The 25,906-nt window shown below is 35.9% G+C and overlaps 1 protein-coding gene across 13 annotated transcripts in view; it reads left to right on the forward strand.

Moving 5' to 3' along the window:
- KHDRBS2 (KH RNA binding domain containing, signal transduction associated 2) overlaps positions 1-25,906 on the forward strand; it is a 359,384-nt gene that overhangs the window by 55,488 nt on the left and 277,990 nt on the right. For all 13 annotated transcript variants that reach the window (XR_008429897.1, XR_008429895.1, XR_008429898.1 and 10 more), the window contains exon 2: positions 3,158-3,285. Coding sequence is in view for 4 of the 13 variants with exons in the window: in XM_053938158.1 (XP_053794133.1) it covers positions 3,158-3,285 (128 nt within the window). In the remaining 9 variants the exon portion in view is untranslated. The remainder of the gene's footprint in view (positions 1-3,157; positions 3,286-25,906) is intronic.

Consider the following 25,906-nt stretch of genomic DNA (forward strand, 5'->3'; position numbering starts at 1 on the left):
ACTCAGCCCTATGTTCTGTTTTAGAAATAAACCAGCTCAAGGCATTTCTTACTCCTCAGTCAACTTTGCAGGTCAAAAGAGGTGATACTCCACTGGAGCAGTCTGTTCAATGTGCAGCTCCCCACATAAGTAGAAATAGACATACTGGAGAGTTCACAAGGGTGATGAAGGGTCTACAAAGCCAGGGCTAGGAGTGCTGCCTCCAGGCTGTTCAATCTGGAGAAGACTCTATAGGGGATCTTTTCTAATGTATACCAATAACTGAAGGGAAGCTACAAAGAAGACACAGCCCAGACTCTTTTCAGGGGTGCCCAGAACACAGAACTTCTCTCTGAATATTGGGGAACTTTTTTTTTACTGTGAGGGTGACCAAGCACTGTCAGGGTGCTTGTGGACTCTCTCTCCTTAGAGATGATACTCAAAAGCTGTCTGGCTGTGGTCATGGGCTAGTCAGCACTGCTTCCTGGCAGAAACTTGATGTCCCCAGTGTCCCTGCTGCCTTCTGCTGTAGTTTTGGGCTCACAGCCGGGCCCTCATCATGATCCCTTCTCATTTGCTTCTCTCTCTGTGTTTGACCTTAAGTGCTGTGGGACCTCCGCTGAAATGGGCTCTCTGTTGCCTTTTATTCCCTGAAGGAGACTCAATTTCCCACTGCTTTTTCTTGTGCCTCCCATAATAAGCTGGGACTGGCTCTTCTGGGTTTAGTGCTCAGCCCTCATCATGGAGTGAAACCAATTAAAGTGCCACAGCTTGTCTCAGTCTTGGTAGATAAACAAACTCTTGTTCACATAAGTCTGATAAGCCCAGCTGAAGTAGTCTTTCATTAGCTTCAGCAAAGTCGCCACTTTCTTTCTGCAACTTCCATGTACTCTCAGTTGAAAACAAAGCACAAGACTGGCACTGGTTGCAAGGCCTGGTAGACGACTCAAAGCGGAGCATTTTGTCCTAAGCTTTAGTACCCATCCCTACTGACCATACAGACTTTTAAGTATCTTCAGCTTTCCAGGAGAAAGAGTTAGTTGTTCATAAAGCTAATGGCATCCTGGCCTGTATCAGCAGTACAGGGCAGTGATTGTTCCCCTGTACTCAGCACTGCTGAGGCCACACCTTGGATGCTGTGTCCAGTTCTGGGCCCCTGACAAACACATTGGGGGGCTGGAGTGTGTCCAGAGAACGGCAGCAGAGCTGGGGAAGGGTCTGGTGCACAGATCTGATGAGGAGCAGCTGAGGGAGTTGTGGTTGTTTAGCGTGGAGAAAAGGAGGCTTGGGAGGGACTTCACTGCTCTCTTCAACTACCTGAAAGGAGCTTATAGTCAGGTGGGGGTTGGTTTCTTCTCCCAGGCAAGTAGTGACAGGATGAGAGGACATAGCCTTGGGCTGTGTCAGGGGAGGTTCAGGCTGGACAGCAGGAACCATGTCTTCACAAAAACAGTTACCAAGCATTGGAATGGATTACCCAGGGAGGTGGTGAAATGACTGTCCCTGGAAGTATTTAAAATACATGTAGATGTGGCACTTAGGGATGTAGTTTAGGATGGACTTAGCAGAGCTTTATTAACAGCTGAACTTGATCACCTTAAAGGTCTTCTCCAGCTTAACTTAAACTTCCATGGTTCTAGTGAACTATATGTGTATATGTAGATTGACTTTCCCCATCTGCCTTTTAGAATTACCTAATTCAGTACTGTGTTCACAATACATTTGGGAAATTCCTTTATTTTATTTAGTACTTACTGTGCTTGTAACACTTTTCACTCTTTATGCACCTTTGTCTCTCCCCTCTGTACACCCATAGCACACCCCTTTGTATAATTGCATTGGATCTATTTTCAAATAACTTTTTATCTATTAAACCTGCCTGAAACAAGTATTTTACTTACTTAATTGATTCTTGCTGCTTTCCAGATTAATCTTCCACTGAACGCAACATGCCACATTTTTTTACGTGTTCAAGTATTTTACAGTAATGAAACGTTCTTCTGATGCTTTTAGTGATTGTAAATAACTTTTTAATCCTAAATACTGAATGTATATCCCATATGAGGTTTTTTAGGTGTGTTGTCTGGGAGATTTTAAAAGAGCTTATAACTGTAACATTAGAGAACTGTCTGCTGGTGCAGGCTTTAAATAAATTATTTGATCTCATAAAAGCAGCATAAACATTTATTAAGAAATCATGACATGGGCTGTTCTTTTCAACACATTTTTTCTTTACACTTGCTGGAAATCAAAGAAACTTGTATATGAATGTTAGAGCGTGCTGTGGCTGTGTTCCTCCTTTCCACTCTTGCTTTCCCATCCTTGAAGCAGTATGTTTCTGAGATCCACAGCTGTCTTCTTTCAGCTATAATTCAGTTATAATTAGCTCATTATAATCATTGCCATATTTCTGTGCTGTCAACAACGTCACTGCTGCAAAAGCAGCTTTTTCTATAGTACTTGTACTGTCAGGGAGCTCTCAGGCACTATATAAGATGCTCTTCACAGGATGATGAATTCAATTATTTGTTGTTATCCATTTGCTATAGAGCATTAGGGAATAAAGAATTCTGAACTATTCTACCTGAAAATATTTTTTATTTATTTTTTTTATTGTAAATTCTAGAGTGTTCTACAGATTATCAATTTTATATATATATATAAAATTAATTTCTTAATTGAAGAGTTTTTTTGAGCAAGAGTTAACTTTATTTCTTATCTTTAATTAATTCAGAAGTATTTGAATGGAAACTCAGTAGCAACAAGAAGTTTCTTCAGTTTTCTAGTATTTGTACTGAAAGTTAGCTGTTGCAGTTAGAATCCAGCTTAGTTCTGGCCGGTCACATTTACACAAAGCATTGAGCTGTGGTGATGTTATTCCCTTTAAAAGACTGACAGCTGGAATTGTAAGCCTCATCTTTTCCTGCTCCTGCTGAGATCATTTGGCTTCCCTTCCAGCTGGGGAAGAATTAGTTGTGGAGTGTGACCTGTGGACTGTCACCTCTGCCTCTCAGCCCTGCTGAGAGTCCAGGTTCTCTTAAAGACAGCAGTCCCTGTCGTGTGAGTGCAAACATGGCTGGTGTTCAGTGCACAGTCTGGGTAGGAATGTGTAAATTTAAACTTCCTAAGGATGACAACTGCCATGTCACTGATTGTTCTGTTTCGTGATATTTTTCAGAAATGGAAAAATTTCAGGGTTCAGAAGGCAAGAAGGAAGATGAAGAAAAGAAATATCTTGATGTTATCAGCAACAAAAACATAAAGCTGTCAGAGAGAGTTCTGATCCCTGTCAAACAATATCCAAAGGTACTGTGAATCTAGTCTAACACTTGTTTAATATTTATTAATGTAATGATGAAAAAGTTACACATAACCATTTTTATTGAGTCATAATATGCAGGCTTTGTGGTATTAAAAACAAAAATATAAGCTCCTATTTAAATGTGTCTGTTAGCTATTATGTGTTTTAGCTTCTGTCTCAAGGCCTTTCAGAAAAGAAATTAAAGTGAATGAGATTTTTTTTTTCAAATTCAGGTAGGTTTTGTCCTTACACAAACTGCTGAGGTTATTTCTCTTTTTTTTTTTTTTTGTTTGTTTGTTTGTACATATATCATCCTTTTATAAAATAAAATACCAGTTGCCCAAGAAAAAAAATGTTCCAGTAACTCCAAAAACCTTCCTCATAGAAGAGTTGGGGGATTTTCTCTGGTGTAGTAAGTTTTAAAAGATCAAGTGTCAGGATTACTGCAGGCTGTACTGACAGTGTTCATTGCTGTTTATAAAAATCAAATGTTTTAGTATCTCAGACTTTCTTATTAGTTCTCATTGTTATATATAATGCAGAAAAAGGATTTTATTTCTTGCAAAATTTAATTGCTTATGGGAAGTTTTTGGCTTTTTTATAAGAGAATATTGGTTTTTTTGGGACTTGGGTGTTTGTTTGGTTTTCTTGTACAGTTCTTAATTTTACATAAACAGTTATTCCAACAGTATTCATACTGAAATGATAAACATCTCTATTTGTCTCCAGAGTATTTTTTCCTTGCTGATTTATTATCACATGGTACATAGTTCACCATTAGCCTTGATTAAACTTCGAGCTTTTTGCTTTATACTTTCATCAGAGCAATAAATTACAACTGGTAAAAAGCTCATCAAATAAAATGAAAGGTGTAAAAAATTGAGATTCAATTATTCCAGCTGACACTTACCTCCTGACTAGTGAATATAAAATGAGATAATGTAATAATCCAAATGGTGAAAACCTTATAAACACATACAATGCTATGAGGAATTATTTTCTTGCTGCATAGCCTGAAGTGCTTTGCCTTTATCTGTGGTATTTTGTGTAAGTGCTGTAGGTGACCTGAAGTTTTTAGTCAGGATGTAATAGTGCTGTAACTTCATAACAGCAGACTGATAATTATTCAGAACTGTTTGATGAAGACAGTAGAATAAAAGACAAACTATTTAAAAGACAAAACACCATAATCTATCCAATATAGTACCTGAATATGATTAAATTAGCTTCATTTACTTCAATGAATGTGTCATATTAATGAATAGTAAAAGATATAAGGTATTTTTTACAGCCTTTGAGTGGTGGAGCAAAAGAAATCAGTGTGATGGAAATGAAATACTTATTCAGTAATGCAGAATAATCTGTTGCAGGGTTTCTGTAGTTGATTTGCTAGCAATATTCTGTGCTTGCCATGGAACTACTCTCAGAACTGCAGGTTTCCTGATACTGTCTGTAGGAACCATCTTTCAAGGAGTGCATTTGCACTTTGTGTCAAACAGCTGATTTCTGTGATCTAGATTCTTGTCTTTTCTGGATGATTGTATACATTAGTCAATCAGCACACAGCAGTTGCTCCAGCTTGCTTTATAATGAAAAAAACTAGAAAGTAATTAAGAGGATTAGTTTTATATATTTGGCAGACTATGTTAATAATAGCAGTTGATCAGACTTATATTTATAAACAGTTAAGATAATTACCATATGATTTCACTTAGGAGTAATTTCTATTTGAAAGAACATTATTTTAAATCATTCAGTCATTGTTTGCTGATAAGCTTTTTTGGGCAGTGCTAGGTAAGCAGGATTCTGTAAATATGCAGAAAGTGTCCAAGTATATAAAATTGTAAAAAAGAATTCTGCCCAGTTAAAAACCATCTAAAACAACAGTTCACAGACTCTCTGTTTAGCAATGAGGCCAGCTCTTGGAAGACATTTGCACTTATTTTAACTTCATGTAAAAATACAAATTGCTCCAAGGAAACCTTTGGCCTAAAAATTTATTATGGTCTGTAGGCTAAGCTTCAATGACAGCTGTAGAGTCAGCAGCAGTGTTTCAAGGTTTGAGCAAAAGTTAACACAAAAGGCTTCTAGTGGATAAATAGTTCTTGAAGTTGCAGAATAAGTCTTATGAAATTGTCTCTACTCAAGTGTCCACACATCCTGGTGCAGACAACAGGAAAAGAATATTAAGGGCTGTGATTAGCAACAGCTGTCTTATGTTACTAGCTGGTAAAGACACAGGCCTCTTTCCTCTGCTCTGAAATGGGCATTTAAAAATAGGGGTGGGGTGTTAGATGATACTTCAGCAGTGATCTTTTTTGAGATCATCTTAAATACCAACAGCCCAGGTAAAAACAGTGATTCATTTACACATACTCCACTGTGCAGCAAATATTTTTAATGCAGTCAGAATTTCTCTTGAAACAGTGATGCAGTGTCTTTGTTGATCCTTCGTTCTGTCCCATAATGCCTTTTTTTTTTTTTAACTTTCATAATATGTGAGCTCCAGCTACGACTTGCATGAAAATACCCCAGGATTTGTTTAAAAAGACTTCAGCACAGATCAGTGTGAATTTATTTCAAACACATTACATATGGGAAAAGAGTGGGTTATTTAAAAAATTTAAAACAAACCCTAAAAATCTGAAATTATCTTGTTGCTGAAAAACAAAAGTGACGGTTTAGACACTTGGTAGGAAACTTTATCATTTGCATGGCAATACAGATTTTTGCCATTTACTTACTTTGCAGTTTGGCTTCTGTTGTTTTCTATAGTTCCTACCTTCTTCTGTGATAACTTGTTTAAGGAGCATCTAAACTGGGCTTTGCAAATTTGTTCCTTTGCACAGTTTAAGAATTTGAGAGCTTGTTTAAAGCCTTCGCTTCATGTAGCACATAAAATCGGAAGTTTTTGTTTGCAAACTTCTCCAGTACACATTGTAAATTAAAATGTTGCTGTTGTTAGTGAAATTCTGCCCTCATTATCCTGGCTTCAGCTTAGCTGGGTTTCAGCCATTAAGGAATGGCTCAGTTTGTTAATTTCTTTTGCTTTCTGGGAGTGCAGATATATGAAATAGCTGACAAGTTAAAAATAAACAGTATGTGTATAAAAGTCTTAAATATTGCTGTGCATCTGTCTTGGTTTGACCTCAACCAGCAACCAAGCCCCATGCTGATACTCACTCACTCCTACACCAGTGGCGTGGGAGAGAGACGGAATAGTGACAGTGGGTTGAGACAAGAGACTTTAATAGCTAAAGCAAAAGTTGTGCATGGAAGTGAAGCAAAATCAGGAATGTCTTTACTGCTTCCCATGGATAAGCAGGTGTTCAGCCATCTCCAGAGAACAGGGCCCCATCATATTTAATGGTGACTTTGGAAGACAAATGCTATCGCACCAAATGTCTCCTCCTTCTCTCACCTTTATATGCTGGTCGTGACACTGTATGGTTTGGGATATCCCATTGGTATTTGGGGTCAATGTCCTCCCAACTTCTTGAGAACTCCCAGCCTCCTTGCAGGTCAGGTGGGATGAGGAGCGGAAAAGCTTTGACACTGTAAATGCTGCTCAGCAATATCAAAAACATCTGTGTTTTATCAACATTGTTTTCAGCACAAATCCAAGACACAGATCCAGACTTCGAAGAAAGTGATTTCTATCTCTACCTGGTCTTAATGGAATAACTGAACGTGCATCATTGTAACAAAGCAATGCTTTTTGCTTTCTAAATGTGTGGGGAAGTTTCAAAATTCCTTTTAGTTGAGGCCAATTCAATTTTCAAATTCAAGTGTAATTGGCACTCAGAATCTCTCTATACAACACCAGGAATAATAGGGGCAAAAACTTCTTTAGGTACTGTGTTTAATCTAGAATTTATTTGTATTTGATTTTTCCATTAAATTTCAATTTCTGGAGTCACTGATATACAGAAAATTATTCTAGAAAATTTATATAAAATATACTTGAGATTCATAAAAATCTACTGAAAAGATACTTGAATAAGTATTATTCATTGGTGAAATACCAGGCCCAATTAAGGACTCAGATATTAGAAGAAGGATCTTTTGAGTTTTCTAATATCTCAGTTTGGCTTTTTACCAAATTCCCTATTAATGTATAGTTTCAATTTTGATCATGGTTTCATTTAGACCAGCAGGAATTTTTCAAGATTTGAATATAGTTTTTCAGTATTGTTGACTTTTTGCTATATTTATTTTTTAAATAAATAGTTATAACCAAGATATTTTCTTTAAATCACTTCTGTATGAACTGTCCAACTAATTCTGAAAAGTGAAATGAAATACGTGAACACTTGAAGAGAGGAAAGTTGGAAAAGTAGTTATCTTTCTGTACTTAAGCTGAGAGAAAAGGCAAAACTACTCAAACCTCAAAATCTCATTCTGCTTCTCCAAAACTTTTTTGCAAGTGGTGCAATTCTACTATGGTGCAGTACTCAGTATTTCTGATTGTACTCAAGACCCAAAATAGATACAAATCTTCTGTTCCATTTAATGTCAACAGACATTTGGAAAATCCAAATACTTTAGCTGTACTTTCAGTAAAATACATGAAAATACATGAAAAAAATATCACACACATTTTCTTTTTTCCCCCCTCACTTACTTAGGATCTTTCATCTATCTCTCTACTTACCTTTTCCAGGTAAGTTCAGGAAATGAACTCTGAGTCTAAACGCTTCTAGGGCCGATGCCAATCTTGCAGAGCTCTTGAATGGTTACAGGAAATACCTTTTATTATAGAAGAAAAAAATTCTGTCCCCATTTTCATTAATGCTTTATTTATTTTCTTAATACTCCTGTTGAAATCAGCTCTGACAGCATTAACTACCTTCTTTATTATGCTGAGAAATGCTGCTCTGTACAGACTTCTTTAAAAATTGTTTCATAAAATTGTTCCTGACTGCAAAGAATAAAGTGTATTTCAGATAGAATTTAGAGATTTGCCTTTCTGTTTCATTTAACTGTCAATGGCTGTATAAATCCTTAGCAATGTAACTAAAACAGCACTAACATAGTTAAAAACAAGTAGTACAAAAAAATATTCCCAACATTAGGGCTTCTTTCCCCACCTTTGATAGCATGATGGTGAAAGATTTCTCACAGGTATCTTCTCTTTATTTATACATGAAAATACACAGTTCAGCCTTCATCCTTTACTGTTTTCTTTCTAAACTCATTCTTGAAATTACAGGCAGGGACACAAAATTGCTGCTTAGTGATTTACTGGGATTTACTCAGTGCTGTTATACTGGAATGTGGTATTGCCTTCCATATTTCAAGGCAGACTTTTAGAGTGGTTAGAATTTACCATTTCATATTGCAGAGCACTCAAAGGCCAAAACTAAGATGGAAACACCTTTTGTGCTCAATACACTTAATAAGTACACTGGCCTTTCTCCAAGGATCTGACAGTCTAGAAAACACAATGTAGATAGAAAATGGGACAAATAAAAATATGAGCAGGAGAAAGTCAGTAGCTGGTAGCAACTGTGTGAAATACAGACAAGTCCTAGCCACTCCCCATTGGGAATGTTGGTCATGACTCCTGTTTTCTAGGCCACCAAAACTTGAATATTCCTCTCCATTCTTCTTTACTATTCCTATCTGAGGGGGAAAGAAATATATAATTTATAACACCACTTTAATAAAATAAGTGTGAGAGTGGGCAGGAATTCACCCTGCTTAAACCAGCAGCTTTAATCAGGAGCATGATTTCATGTTACACTGGTTGTATATAATTGATCGTGGACATGTGCTCAACGTACACCCAAAGATACTTGGGGTTTTTCTTTGCAATTACTGCAGCATTGTTTCTTTCTCTGCTCTTGGTATTAATGGAGGATTTGAGGGCTAAATTTTGTCTTCAGTATCATCTGTACAAGTTCAGTATTTTCAAAGGAATCTGCTTTTGTTATCTGAGGGGAGTTCAACAAGCAAGTCTTGTTGATGATTTGTGATAAGAAATAGAATCTACCCCACTTCCACTTATCTGTGTTGCTTTTTAAGGACTATAAAAATGTAGTGAACAGTAAAAACTAAATACACAGTGAATCATATCTACTAAAGCTTTCAAATTGGACCTATGCTTCATGAGAACTGTAAAGCAAACAATTGGTTAGGGTGAGATTTTTCACAGTACTCATGACTTCAACAGGAGCAGAACTAAGCCGGCGATACGTACTGATCAAAAAGCTCACCTATTTGTGATCAGGTTTGGATGACTTCTTACTACTTTTTTTCCTTCTAGCTTTTAAGAGGATCAGTTGCCAGTTACATTAGTTAGCATTTATAACATCAACATCTTAAAGTTGTAGGGCAGTAGAGGAAAAGACTTTATGGCAAATTGGTTCTATTATGTGTCTGAGCTTTTCTATGTCCTTAGAAATTCAAGTTTGAAAAACTCGTAATGTGTGCAAGCAATAGGTAGAACATTGTAGCGCTATTAACACTTCTTCTAGCACAAATCCCAAACACAGCACCTTACTGTCTGTAATGAAGAAAATTAACTCCAGTCAGCCATATCCAATACAGCTTTTCCATTTGAAATGCTGCTATCATATAGGATGTGAGATTTTGCTTATTTTAGTTGTAGTACTATTTAATATACATATTTTTAATAATAATAATAATAATGTTTTTAATAAGGAAATATAGTGCAGTATAAATGTCATGCTATTTTTGTATGTTACAGGCTTATATGCCAGCAGAGAATGAAAGAACAGTAAACTGATAACTAAGCAAAGTATGGTTTAAGAATGTTTTGGAAGCTTGTTAAAGTTGCTGTTAAAATGAATATTTACCTCCTTTCAAGCATTGAAAAAAAGATCCAATATTTAAAGGAAAAAATGCACATCGGATACTTCAAAATTGCTGCAACAGGTAGTTGCTTTTCATTTTTTCATCTGCCTCCATTATTCTAGTCTAAACTCATCAAACGTTTTGTAAGTGCAGAATCTATGTGGGTTAATCAGTTCTTGAAAGCAAATATATTGTTTTGTCTTATACAGACACTCCTGAAGTATGTTTTTACCTCTTGAAGCTGAAGATGAAATCTGTTTTGTGGCTTTTCAGGCTTTTTCCTCTGTTCAAGTATGTTACAAGGTCACTTCAAAGTAGTCATTAATGTAATTTATAATAACTCTCATCTCATTTTTGAAAATTACTTATAAAATATTAACACAAGAGATAAAACTCTGTCTTGATCCTTTTGCAGTAGACCTAATTAGTAGACAGGAGATAATAGAGCTCATCATAGAACAATTCAGGTTTTGGTGGGACCTAAGTACACAAGCAGCTCCTTGAACTTCAGAGTTAAGGAAGCTTTTTGAGTGCATTTGTGTCTTTTGCTTAGTTGTGAGCTCTGATTTGGTGTTTTGCTTATGGGTGTAATGACAAAAATTTTGTCTTTTATGGATTTTCTGATCTCCTATGGCATGAGCATAAGGCACAGCCTTTGCCTCAGTTTGAGCACATTCTTCTATCCAGCTCTATGTGCTCTCCAAACTTCAGAGATCTTACTTGTCTTTGAAGTAGCCTCCTCTTGCAAACTGAGTTGAAGTCAAGCTTTGAGATCAACAGTTACTAGGGAAAAAGACTGCACCAGGTAGATGATCACCTTGCCTTAATTCCCTATGAAAGGCTTGGAAATTACATGGCCCCATGAGTCATGTATGTCTCCTCACACAGGAGAAGGCCAATTACAGCAACAAAGCCATACAAGCAGCCTTCTTCAGAGCCTGTGTGCCCCAAGCAGAATGAATGTGAATTTTCTGGACTGGTTAGTTCAGTGACAAGGTTGTCCTCCTCTTCAGGACTGTCCTTTGAATGGTTTTGTAACTCCTTTGCAGTGTCACAGACTTTGGTGGCTTTCTTGCTGTTTCTTGAGCTTCCCACACATCATCAGAAAACTTTAAAACATGTTGCTATATGTAGGAGTATGGTAATGAAAGAAATTTATGCTGAAAATGCTCTTACTTGCTGAGTTGCAGCTATTTAGCCTAGAGCATGTTTGACCTCAGCCACCTTCTTTCCTGTTTTTACTCACATTGAGCAAGCAAAATAAACAGGTGACACTTTCACATAATGCAAATGCTAAAGATATGCTCTAATAGTGAAGAAATCTGTTTCATAAATGTATATTTCATGTTTTTATTAGAATACATACATATGTGCTTGTTTGTGTTTTATTCAAACTTATTAAAAATATGCCTTCCATTTTTAGCCTACATAGCTTGGTAGTAGCATCAGTATATAAACATTTTCAGGAGCACAAAGAATCAATTACAAGCAAGTTCACTTGATAGATTTAGATTTTTCTATCAACAGTAGAACCACCAATTTCTCTGTGGTTACCACAGGTTATCTGTGGGTTTTTTTAACTGTTACATATCCGTGGTTTGGGATTGTCAGTAAGAAGCAAAATACTACACACTGGGAGGAAGCCAAGTAGAAAAATTGCTTAATGCTTAAAAGAAAAATTATACAGGCTATAGAGAATTGTTCAATAATGATAATAAGAATAACCATGTGACTCAGAAGTTAAAGAAATCTAGTGTTAGTTTTGAATAAATTATTTCTCTGTCATTTATTGAGGAAAAAAAAAAACCTGTTGGGTAGCAGAAAGCCAGAAAAAGAACTTTTTTTTTTTTCTGAAAGAGAACAATTTATTACTGATTTTACCAGCAATGAATTCTTGCTGGGTCTTTTTAGGTTTTTTTTCTTATATACTGGGAATTTTGTTTCAGATTGTATAGCCTTAGGCTGCTCTTTATCACAGTGCTTTAAATACTTATTTTTATGATTGAATGAACGTGGAATTTGGAAGAAGTAGAATTCTTTCTGTGTAAGCTGTAAAACTTTATCTCAGTCACTCACATAGGTAGCAGATACTTTAAGATATTATAAAAACCTTTACATATAAATAAGAAAGTGGATATAATTAAGACCATGGTTTATGTCATGTCCCAGCATGATGCAAGGCAGTGCTTTTTTGTTTTGGTGATTTTCAGACCCAAGAGTCTACATTCTCAGTGAAGCATGTCCAGTGAACTGTCATGTTGCCTAAAAATAATCAACATACTGAAGTGGGCAGGTTATTTACAGATTTCCAAGGTATCAAAGTACTTTAACAGATAACAGAAATCACAGCATATTTTTCTAGATAAATATGTTCACATATGAAACTTAAAACACTGATGCTTGGTGGCTTTATTGCCAAAACATCACCTGACATTTGCTGCTTATGAAACTCTCTTCTTACTCGTGATACTATTTAGATATTTCTTTAATGGAAAACTAAGTTTTTCAGAAAACCCTAATATCATGTCTGGGTGGGAAGATAGTGAAGATTGTCATTATATACAGCAGCTATTGTCTCTAAACTTTGCAAAAATAAGCACTTTTAAGTCCAAGTGAATAAATCACATTTTGAGTGGGTTTTGTCTTCTTGAATTGTCTTGCTTTAGTTACAAGTTGCTTGTGATTTACACCACGTAGCAGACAAAATTTAAAAGTAAATTAAAATTGAAGCCATTTTTAGGCAAGTGTCACTAATAAAGCCATGAACAACTGTGTTGTGCACTTCTGTAAGGGTTGCTAACTAACGTAGAGCAGAATTATAAACCCTGGAACGAGGAGTTTGTAATGTAAGCGCTGACACTTAGACAACTGTAGCGCAGGAGTGGTGTCACTGTAATTAGCCTAATGCTAGTACAGATCATGTTTTATTGTTCTTCCAGCCTCTGCAAGGAGAGATGGTTTATTTCTTTCAGGTATAATTGTATTTGTCACATTTTTTGATATTGCAGAAATGATACGAGCATGAAAAGGCAAGATGACTTTCAGAGTACTCAATATCATGTTGTTTGGAATATCATTAGAGGGAAGAGATGATAGGGGAAAAGTGGAAAACAAAAACAAAGCTTTCAAGTTTTCAGATATTTCAGTCTTTTTTTTTTTTTCTAAGGATTCCTTTTCAGAAGAAAAGAATAGAATGATGGGCCCAGAAAAAGTGTTCTCTCATGGATATACCAGCAGGATGACATACAGGGAGGAGGGAATCTCTACAAATCCTCTCATGATTGTTCTTCAATGAAGAGAGAAAATTCTATTTTTGTTCCCTAGGAGCAGATTACCAGAACACACCATGTCTCTGCAAGGATGTATTTTGATTGGCTCAAGCTCACAGACCAAGTGCATGGAGTCAGTTGTGCCTGCAGGAGCAGAGCTGGGTGCATTAGTGCTCCACAATGCTGAATTTGTCCTCTTAGTCCAAAAGTTGGTTCAGACTGCTCTAGAGTGAAACTGCAGAGATTTTCTTCACATTCAAGATAAGGGATATGTAAGCTAGGAAAGGAATGATGATGGGGCCACCAATGTGTTCATCTGCTGCTAGCAGAAAATGATGGCCTACGTTTCTGTGTCTAATTTTTATTTTCCAAATATAAGGAAGACACAGACAAATGAGTTCAGAGGAGAACTGCCAGGATCACCAGTGGCTGGAGCACGAGCTCTGTGTGGAGAGGCTGAATAAACCAGGAGGAAGTTATCTCCAGAGGATCTAAGAGCTGCCTCCCTACTGTCTGCAGGGAAGGTGTTGAGGAGACACTTCACAATGGTGCATCTTGGGGGAATAAGAGGCAGCAGGGGCAGCTTGGAACAAGAGATGTTCAGACTGGATAAAAGGAGAAATTTTATCAGCCTAGGAGCAGTGAAGCCAAGGAGTAGGATGCCTAGAGAGGCTGTACAGATAGAGGGCATTCAAATTGTCCTTGGCTGCAGCCCATCAAAACAACAGGGTTTTTTTAGGAGGTTTTCATTTTTTTAATCTCCAGTAATCTAGTTGTGGTAGCTCTGAGTTCAATAAGGGATTGCCAGCTGAGGACTGAGATTTCTGAGTGAGTTGAGTAACTTCAGTGCTCTTATATATCTTTCTTGTTAACACTACACAAGTAGTGAATTTGGTATACCAAGAAGTGCTCACAGATGTAGAAATACTCTTAGTTCTTTCCAGAATACCCTTTTACTAGAGTTTTAGGTTATTCAGAAACCCAGCATTTGAACTTCAGAAATTAACAAGAGGGGAAAAAGCCCCATTTTTTTTCTCCCACTATCAAAAAGTGGCATTCAAAACAGACAGAGGAATTAATAAAAGTGATACCAGAATAAAGAGCTATTTATACAACATAGACTTGGTTGCTTTCATGTAAGAGCTGGCAAGAGAAAACTGCCAAACAAATCACTTTTAATAGCAGATATTCATTGCAATGAAGAAACAAGAATATTTTAAATAATATATTATTTATTTGCATTTTGAAGTATTAGGAATGCTATAATCTCAAAACACATTTATATTCAGACAAGGAAATGAATGCTAATAATAAGAGTCATCTGTTAATTTGAAATTTCTATTACAAATGGTATCATAAGAGATGAATTAACTGGTACCAGAAACATGGATAGCTATGTTCTGGGGAAGGAGACTCAAAAATAACTTCTGAGAAAACAGTTTGACTTTTTATTTGGCACTGATCAATGTGATCAGTCATTGAAGTACTTTGGAAACTATAAAAAATTCTGTGAATACATTGCCCTTTCATACTTTTCATGTTTGGTTAAAGGTACTGCTGGAACAACAGTGGGACAAGTGCCTTCATTCCAGTCAGAGAGGAATGGAAAAGGAAAGAAGGGTTTCTCCTAGAAAGGATTCCCACTCAGCTGTGTCCCCTGCATTTCCCCAAAACCCACATGTGAGCAGACAGTTAGATGTACAGTTTTCAAGGGAGGCACTCAGAAAAAGAGCATTTTTTTAAACTGAGAGCATTTAACGCTGCTTGTAGGTTGGTGTTGAAATGTTCCCTCATCCTTCTAAGACCAGAAGCTTCCTTAAAGAATTAGAAAAAAAGGCTTTTCTAGGGTAAATTATTTAATCCTAAATGTTTGCATGTAAAATAGGTTCCCTAAAAGCACAATTTTGTATTTCTTTTTCTTTTTATTAGTAAGCTCACAACTTCTACTGTAAAGTTAGTGAAACAGAAACACCTAAGGAAAGGTAGTTATTGCACTCATTAACACCTAAATATAGAACCTGATCAAAAATATTGGAAAAGCCTCTCCAGCTCAGCTGTTGCTCTGATGGTGTTTGTTTGAAGATGCTAGCTCTCTTTACCTACATATCTTTTTACACCTTGCAACAAGGGATTTTATTCACTGGGCACATTTTCTGAAAGCAGAGCCTCACACGTCCACTTTTCTTTCCAAATTTCTGTACAGAATTAAAGAAAGTCACTATGGAATAAGAGATACTTGAAACCAAATGTTTGTTGCATAAAGAATGCACACATGTGCACACATGTAGGAGGACCTTTTAAGATGAGCAATCCACGTGACATAGCAGCTGACAGAATATGGCTAATTTTACCATCATCACCAGTGGAAAGATTGGGGTTGCATGGAGACAGTATGCAAAGATTGCATAAACTGCCAAACAGATCATAATAAGAAAACTATTTTTTTAATGTGTAGTACTGTCCTGTACAAAAACAAACAAAAAAAAAATCACTCTAGACTGTGTGTAACATCAGGCTTTTATGAAAAGATAACTTCTTTCCCAATGGAAATATGCTCCTAAGTTTTTATTGTAAATTGTGTTCTTATGTTCAGAAAGATGAATCACTATCAGCACCCCTGTCTTATCATCACCCCCCCCCCCCAAAAAAAAAAAAAAAAAGGCATATATATATGGCTTTTCCACGTGAAAGAAAATAAAAATCAGTTTTGCTTACAGGTTAGTTTCCTGGTAAAGGATGATGGGGATGTAATGATGGGGTGTAGAACAAGCTACTTAATGCATTTGAGAAAGGCATCAGAGCCATATTACAACTGCTGAAATCAAGGCTGGGAATAGACTAAAGAGAGTTGTAGAGTTTTCTTTAATTCCAGTTACTGTGTTGTTTACACCAGCAGCAGTTATGCTTGGTCTTTTCTGGCAGTCACTGTTAACTTCAGTTGTTATTGAAGAATTCTTTAGTACTTTGGCCATTGTGGCTTCAGGGTTGCTAAGGGTCAAGCTTCAGTTTCAAATACCTTGTTTTTTTTTTTTCCCAGTGGGCTAGTTTGACTGCTCTCAGTGTATGCTGTTGTAAAGGTGGTGTTTGTATGTGTAAGCTGAAAAAAAAAATATTTCTGGAAGTTACTTTGCAATTTAATTGCATCTTCTTCGCTAACTGTGTAGTGGGTTTTTATCAGTGTGATTAAATAGATGCAGCAGTGCAAAATGTAGTCTTTTTCTACCTCTCTCCCTCTCCCCTTTCTTTAAATGATGCTCTTGGACTGTGTTTTTGCAGCTGTGATAGACACATCAGTACACAGTACATTCATGATCCCTACATCTTGGATAAAACATCCCAAAACCAGACTCCAGTTTTTACAGGAGAACAAGACTGGGCAGTTTTGAAGTACTTTGAGGAAGTTTTTCCCTAAATCAGAGATTCTATTGCCAACTGACCATAATCAGGTGTCCTGTTGTCATCACTGCTCTTTATTTTTTATAGGGAGCGATTAACCAATAGTGGTTCATGTTATTACTGGTATTTGGATAAGTAGCCTGCAGGAACTTTCTTCTCATTTATCACATTTCTGTGTTTAAAATGTGTGATGTTTAAAGAAAAGAAATACTAACACTCTAGTGGTACCTGTTATATAGTACTATATGTGTATGAAGACTGCATTTATGTCAAAAAGTGAGCAAACAAGTCACTGAGGACACTAACCACAACAAAATTTGTTGGATTTTGGGGATGTGGTTTTCTTATTCAAATTATATCTCTATGGAAACAGGTATGGAAACTAGTCTGAAGTGACATTAAAAATAAATAGTTCTCAACTATAACACCTTGAGATAATTGGCAATTAGGAATTTCATGATGGAATTGCAAGGATTTGTATATATTTTAGATTTTTATGTTATCTGTTTAGTTTTACTGAAGACACTAGGAACATTCTTCAGATGCATAAAAATAGATTCTTTTTTCTAGAATAAAGACTTCACTTACAGCAAGGAAAGTGCAAAAAAGAAGGGATACTGTAGAATCTACTGTGAGGTACTGTTCAGACTTATTGTGAACACATTCTCTTCAACAGTTAATTTCTGCCTGAAAGAAATATTTGTAGCATCAACACCTTATTCTGCTAACTAAAGTAACCTGAAATCTGTTGAAAAACAGAGTCTCTAAAATGAATGAGTAAATTATAAGTGTTCTTTCTTCAGTAAGTACACTGTTTCTCATTTTCTGAACAATTGCTTCATTCATACTTTTTTAACTAGGAAAATCAGGAGGAAACACAGGCTATTTCTGGTGCGCAGTCTGCTACATCTGTATTTAAGAAGTATGTCAGAAATATCAAATACTTCATTCAGGGCTTGAGTGGTGAAAATATATAGACTTTGATTCACTAATGTATAACTTCTCTTCACTTTCTCTTCAAGTTTCTTAGTTTTGTAGCCACTGTAGTCTGTTAATTATTTGAGAAATGAGCTGAGTTGAAGTGGGTGGTTTATCAGCCAGTACAATGACTTACAAAGAAAACCAGCACACACAGGACCCAGAAGATACTGTGATATACCTATTATCTGCTCACCTTAAATTTTAGGCAATTTTTAATTGTAATTTTTCTGTAAAACTCATTTATTACTGTTCTGTAACTTAGAAGGAAAATCAGGTGCTCTGTCTTGGTGAGGAACTTATCATGGGCACATCCTAAATTTTTCCTGGGTGACAGGAGGAATATTCTCAGAAATTTACAGAAGAATAGCAAGAACAGTATTTCCAATAATTATTATCAGCTAACTTTGCAGTAAATTATAAAGGAAAACAGTATACTCATTTAAAATTAAAAGAATATTTAAAAAAATAAAAGATTATGGGAAAACAAAGAAAAATTGTACAATTTTTCTTTCCAGGCAACAGAATGCCAATGGCTATTTTGAAGCTTTAAGGATTTTTTTTGCGGAGTGTGGTTAGAAGAGGTAGTAGATTTCATGTGAATTGTTATTACTGTGTTATCCTGGCATCCAGTGTATTTGTCAAGTTTTAAATGAAATTTTCAGCTCAGGAAGTTTAGGGTCATCATTTGACATACATCTTGTGTTAATTCAAAAAACAGTGAAAAGTGGTTGTTATTGTATCCATCTGTAGCAGTGGAAAGCAATTTTAGTAGGCTTTGGAATAAATACATATAAGATGATACACATTTTTCAACTGAGTCTGACATCTGACTTCATGAATAAAAAAGACCCTATTAATCATGAGGTGATAGAGTCACATACATTGTATTTATCATTCTTGTTGGAGAGTAAGTTGTCTCTAGTTAATGTTTTGAAGAAATACATAACAATTATACAATACAAATAAGAAAGTAAAAGATACAGTTAACTTCTGTGGAAGCTTAAATTTTGGTCGCTAACTTTTATGCTACTGCTTCACAAATTATAGAGTGTGCATGTAGGGAATGTAATTTCTTCATCTATAATTGAGCAATATGCATATAGGAATGTGTATGTGAATAATACTTAATTCTATGGCTTAAAAACAACTTAAGCTAACTATACATAGATGATATCCAACATCAGATGTGCTCTTGCAGTCTAGAGAAAGTATTCAAGGACACTGTATCAAGGATATAGAAATAGTGTTTTCAAATAATCTTCAGTAGTATAAATGAACAACAGTTCAATATCCCAGTATTTATTCCCTGAAGTTGACACAGCATGTTGGCATGTATAACCAGACTACACGGGGAGGGATCTATTGTCAGTTAGCTGGGAGCACAAGACTGTGGATATTAACTGAAATACTCATTTTTGATCTATACCAGATAATTTTGTGGGAAACAAAGAATCTTTACTTGTGGGTAGACTTTCAAATATCACCATATTCCCCCTGAAGTAAGCAGAATTCATGACTACTGGAGATCTATTCGGATATGCAACTGAAGTGATTTGATTATTTCAGTTGATTTGTAATAATGGTTTAGTACCTCCAGTTTGTATGCTCTGTCCAAGCTCATTTTGTACATATTATGCATAGCTCTTGGGGATTCCTGAATGTTTTACCTATGGCATTAGTGTCTTCAAGGAAAGGAAAGATTCAAGTACTTACTTGTAATGATGAATTGATTGCATAAATTACTTTCTAGTCTTTCTCATGTAAGACAGTTTTCTTTTCCCCTTTTCACACCTCTTCCATCATTTTCTTTTGACATTCAATGCCTTATATTAAGGGATGAAGGTTTTTTGTAAGTATTAGAAATAATATTATAAAAAATATTGAAAAATTGAGATTTTCATCTTACTAGGCTCAACAGTTACTCAAATTCAGAGAATCACCGACTGGACTCCTTTGATGAAGTTTGAAGGAACAGAGAACATGAAACAGGAAGCTCTAAGTGTTTAACAAACCAGTGAATCCTTAATGGTTACAGATCTTAGATTCTTTTTTAAAGCTTCCCACCTCTTGTTGAGGTATCCTCTTAGTAATGCTTTACTGCTACTCCATGCTTCTCTTCTTCTGTCTTAAAAGTCCTGAAGTATGTCAGTGTGTCCTTCTTTCTTAGGTGTGTAACAGGACATTCTTGAAAACCACATTCCATAAGAATGGCTTAATGGATAACGAGGTGTGCCAGTAAAAAAGGCTATTTGCTATTTTTCCTTTTCATTATATTAAAATAACAGTATACAAACCCTATGTGCTATAGAAGTAGTCTTGCCAGCTCTAGGTTGATGTCAATATTATATACTGTAAGACAGGAGTTATCAATATGTATGACAGTGTGGCAGACTTCAGCTATTAGAGCTGAAAACAGATTTAGTACAAAATGGAGAGCTAAAATGACATATAGCAGGGCTGGCAGCACCGTTTCCATAATCCTTTTAAAATATTTTGGAATATTTTTCTAATGGTTGTATTTTTCTGAGAGCTGCTGTTTCTTCTTGTGCCTCCTATGGTTTCTGGCTCTTGGTCTTTTGTTCTAAGACTTAAGTCTATCATGGGTCATTGTTGACTGTTTTGTGTCTTTTGATGCGTAGGAGAAAGAGAGACTTTGTGAGCTACTGTGTAGTACAAGTTTGTGTTCAGACTCAGTAATTCACATGATCCTTCTCAGTTCTGTGTGACTCTGGAAACTCCCTACATATTTTCATGTCCCTGGTTAGGGAAGTCTAGAACTGGAAATTGAAAAGCACCCCTTTTAGTCCCTCAAGTCCATCATTGCCTCTGTGTGTAGGCAGCTATAAGCAGCAGACCTGAATGGATTTTGGCAGGGGGAAGAGGCACAGGTGACTGCCCTGCAGCACTCAAGACCAGGCAGTCACAGCTCTGCATCTCTGTAGGGATAGCAGGACATCTTCACCTACCACTGGCCACTGCTAATGCCAGTTATTTGCCCAGTAAGACATAAAATATGAGAGCAATTTTTGAGGCCATAAGCTAGAATTCAGTGGGAGCTGAAATTATAAATAATTTAGGATGGGTAATACATAATGGTGAGTAATACATAACTACATTTTCATCAGCTGTCCTGAGTTACAGGACACACAAACCAAAGCAGCAATTGTCCCCTCAGCAATAAAGTGGCTGATAATTAACTACTGCAAGTCTCTCTCTCCTGTTGCAGGCTTTTCTATACTCTTGCTTTGCATCCCTTTGTGCAGTTCTAAAAGCTGATGCTCTTGCTGGAAAGTAGCTACCATGGATGATTGTTTTTCCAAGCTGTTAGGACACTATAAGTAAGTGGTGCATTTTTAGGTGTGTGATCTACACACAGGTTTCTCCCAGTTTAAAGGAAGTTAATTCCTTGCTTTTTCAGATATATTTAAAAATATTACAAGACATCTGCCTATACCTATCCATAGCAAATTACAAGTGTGAAAATGCACAGTCTTAAGCAGTGCCTTGCATGTGAAGTGCCAAGTCATCACCAGATGCAGTCCCAGTAATTTCAAGGGCACAGTTTTTCTCTTGGCTTCTTGCTAGTTGTAAAACTTTATGGATGCCAGACTGCCTAACAGGTGTTGCCCTTTTACTTTCTGTATTCATTATATAGCAGACACCTGATTATGTGTTTTTGTCCATCCTTTAGTTAGTTATCCTTCACACACTCTTGTCTTCCCATCTGTCTATTTCAGATAGACTAGTTTGTCTCTTCATAATACCTAGTCCTTCTTTTATGTTTTCCTAGCAGTAATTGATATGGTTTTTTGTAGTATTGTAGAATTCTATATGTAGTACTCTATTCTATACTACTATATGTGGTATTCTGTCCTGAATAAATATTTGTAGCATTTCTGTGCATGACCTACATATGGTCACCTTTATTCTTTTCAGGTACACCTTTATCCTTGTGGAAATGAAATAAAAAAAATTGATTTTTTTATTTGATGGCCTCAATAATACATTGTAACAGAAAGAAGAAATGGGTATTTCAGAGATTCTTATGTATAGGGGATAATATTGCAGCATCTGTGGATGGTTTTGGTATTTAGCTACATGTGGTAAATTACAGTATAACAAATTCAGTAGTCCATGGATATAGCTGTTCATTTGTGCATATACTGTTACTCTTACAACATACGTATTTTCTTCTGACTCTGCTCCAGTGTTGTTCACTGTAGTATTTTATGCATCTTCTGTTAAGGAACTGTATTTGTCATTCTTAGGAGTACTGTCAATGCAACACTTTAATGACCTCCAAAATTCTGTCTGTCATGGGTTTCCCATTCTCAGACCCCTGAGAGATTCATGGGTTCTTTCCTTCTTTTTAGTTCCTGACATCCCACATCTTTCTCTTTACACAGAAGCTTGTCACCACTGAATAATTAAAAAACCTGCCTCCAACTCATATGCAATGTAAACTGCATACATTAGAAATGAAACTTTTCCTTCTTAGTACGTCTTTTTTTGACATAATTTTCCTCAAATTTTAATGTTAAAAAGATAGTAAAATCACTTGGTAAACATAAACCTTGTTCAGTTGTTATTTTGAATGTTTCTACCAGAACTGTGCATAGAGTAGTGCTACCTTAGGTCCTGCAGACAAAAGCCATGACCATTAGGGCTGTGTCCTGTACAGCTCACCTTGGAGTTGAATTCTTATGTGTCCAAAAATGGCTTTTTTCTCCCTGAGAGACCATACTTTCTTCTTGGCTTATTCCTGCTGTATCTAATAGCACATGAAGACATAGTAATTCTTCATCCAAGCATATGGATGTCCTGAGGATGACTTGCTCCAATATTTGTGTGTTGCTTGTAGGCTATAACTGAGTGTCTCCATTAAATATGTCAGTACTAACAGGCTGCTTAAAACACCACTGACTTCATAAAGTCATTAGAAGAGGATCTTTGTCATTAGTGCATGTGTAACTGACATTTGTTCACTTAAAGCACAGAAAATTAAATAACTGCAATGGGAAAAAACCTTACATGCACTTAGCCATGAAAATAATTAGTGTAATTAAATATGCTTCTTCAGGACTATTAGTGAAAAATTATTAAAAAAAAACTCTGAAAGGCATTATCAAATACAAACAGCATATACTTATATAACAGTATAGTTGTCAAATCTGTCTGTTTCATAAATATACAAGAAGATACTGACTTCCCTGATTTTCTCTCTAAGTTCTATTTTTTTTTTGTTGCTTTATTGTTAAATAGATAACGAATCAAAATAATCAAAATGCTGAATGGTCTGTGTATTATGCTGGTGCAGATCACAATAGGTGTTTTATTCTATTACTTCTTTACTTTATTGACTAATACATTTAAATTTATCTTATATAGTACAGTACATGCAATGAGTATGTGTTTTCTTTATATCATTTTCTCTAATGCACTTCAGGTTTTGTTACAAAAATATTTTCATATTGCAGAATGATACACTAGCATCTCTTCATCCTAGATTCAGAGGGATTTTTTCTTTTCTGGCATCTCAACATTTGTTCTCCAAGTGAGTTACACATTCACAGGAGGAAAGGACCAGACATAGATGTTGTCACTGCAGGATAGCCCTCAAACTCTAGTAGATGACTTAGGAACTATGTTTTTGCAACATCACTAAACCAGTTTGTTTAGGGAAATGTGGATAAAAACTGAATCTATTTAATATTATCAAAAGGTAGCTTAACACATGAATGTGAACAGACTGAGGGGATGTGATGTTGACCTGTTCATTCTACCCACTTCTCCATTTTCTAATCATTTTTTTCCCTGGATTTTTCCCTTCTTTCTCTCCTTAGTTTCTTACCCTTTTTAAGTCCATGATTAAACAAGTGTTCTTTGACAGATAAATATTGCTCTCCCAGGTAAGAGGGACAACATTTGATATTGTTTCTTTATGCATAGGAAAGAAGGCAAAAAAAAAAAAGTGTTAATATTTCAGTCCAAGATTTTTATGTGATTTATTATTCATAAGTTTTTATAGTTCTGGAAAAAGAAATCACTATATTGCTTCAATTGAAGGTAATTTGTGGGTTGGAGATTAGAGCAGTGGTATATTTCTTTCAATCAAATCTTGCAGATTTATAAACAACAATATGTTTAAGACTTCATACAGAGTTGGCAACATCTGTTAAAGATTTATTGTTGCAGTAGCAGCATATTTGTGGAAATAATAAGAGGCTGTATGTCACTTCTGAACTGCACCTGCAATTTGCACTGATGTCTGTTCAAGAAGCATCTGAATGGGTTTAGCCTATATGCCCTCTGAAACTGAGGTCAGCCAAAAATTGCCTGTCCATTTCAGTGCCCCATAAAGATTTGGTGACTTAAAAGTTCCTGCCTTTCTAAGTAGGGTAGATCAAAGAGAAAATGACAGGGTTGCTAAAGAAATATTATACGTAGTGGATAGAAGCTATTATCAGGAATTTCCTATCCTCTGGGTAGTTTCATGACTCTTGGTCTCATAGCTTGTGAATCCTGCTTTTAAAACCATGCTAAGATAATTTTCTCCCAAGCAGACTGATCCACTGAGTAGTTACTAACCTTTAAAGTAATATCTCTTTTCTTAATATATTTTTAGGAACCTCTTACAGCTTGACATACTTTTTATTCTCTCCTTGATTATAGCAAATGAGATATACTTTCATTTTGGAGAAATAAAGATACAATTTTCAGCACTTGATATGTTCAACTGATAGAGCAGGAATGATCTGACCTCATTTCATTTTGAGCCTAGGAAGATTTGTTGATGAGTAGTCTGTCACATTGTGTCATATCAAAGAAATTTCCATCTTGTACAATGATCTCTTGCTATTACAGGCAGATGAATGCAGCAGCAGGACATTTCTACATAATATTTAGTTCTGTGTAATATTTAATCCATTTGTATAAACTTTAGAGCTCTTTTCCACTTTTTTTTTTAATTTTAATTCCTCATACCTTCAGTGCCTTCTTAACAGGGTTTGTTTCAGTGGGTGTTATAATTGAGAGAAACCAAGCTAAACCTGCCTTTTGTCTTTAAGGCAAGAAAACTACTTAAGCAACTTTCAGTTGAATTGTGGTCACTGAAGCATTTTGCTGTTTCTGATTAGTCCCACAGAGTGTGAGCATCCTCATCTTGTCAGTTCAGAGGAGTCATTAAAGCCTGGGTAAGCTGTGATGATGTATGAGCTATGGGTATGTAAATTCCCTGTTAGCAAATGCATTCTTCATCTTGTCAATTTTTTGCTGCCTGCTGCTAACTCTGTAGGTAGCCCTGTGCAGCTGATTGAGGGAAAAATATGGAAAGTAGATTGCTCGTAAAGAAATAGTGGATTGATCCCTACATGTTCATAATTAGGCTTCTTTGGAAGACCTTCTATGAAAACTGATTTTCATGTTACTTGGATAGAATAACAATGCAACACAGTGTCTGCTCTTCTGTGTCTACCTTACCACAGAGAAATCTATGATTCTACCTCATATTAAGGCAGTTTTACAATAGAATAAACAGCATTGAACTGGCAAGTTTGAGATGCACATTATATATTTCTGTATTGTTGTATGTTCAAAAAAATATTTTCAGAGTAAATTCTCAGTTGTTGTGACGTATTTAACATAGCTTCTTGTCAATTACTAATTCACAATATAGCTGAGGCTTTTCCACTGGATTGTGTTGGTTTCTCTGTAGAAGTTCAGCAACATAAAAATACTCCTGCTATACTTAGTAGCGACCTTCTGTATCAGTAATTTGTTTTCCAGCTGATGGAAATAGGTTTTCCTCTTTGCCATAATGATGCTCACACACACAGTGAGTGTACAGTGATGCTGCTAATGCAGAGCCATGCAATCAGCACTTTGAGCGTTTCCATAATGACAGCATAGCAAAGGGTATTTCCTGTCAGAATTACATCTTTTAAGTTCAATTCAACAGGCCAGTTGAGGGTGTTTTATTTTTTGTTTTCATTCTACAGATTCTTTTCCTTTTTGCTTGTTTCAGATTCCTAGAAGAAAAGAAATTTGTTAGTATTTTTAAAACATTTTGGGCATTTTCAGAAAAACAAGTGTGTAATTCTGATGACTGCCACTTGCTTACTAGCCTCTAAGATTGTTTCTTGTAAAGGTAACTTTTGTGAAA

This window comes from Vidua chalybeata, chromosome 3 (genome assembly GCF_026979565.1).
Source record: "Vidua chalybeata isolate OUT-0048 chromosome 3, bVidCha1 merged haplotype, whole genome shotgun sequence".
Taxonomy (NCBI): Eukaryota; Metazoa; Chordata; class Aves; order Passeriformes; family Viduidae; genus Vidua; species Vidua chalybeata.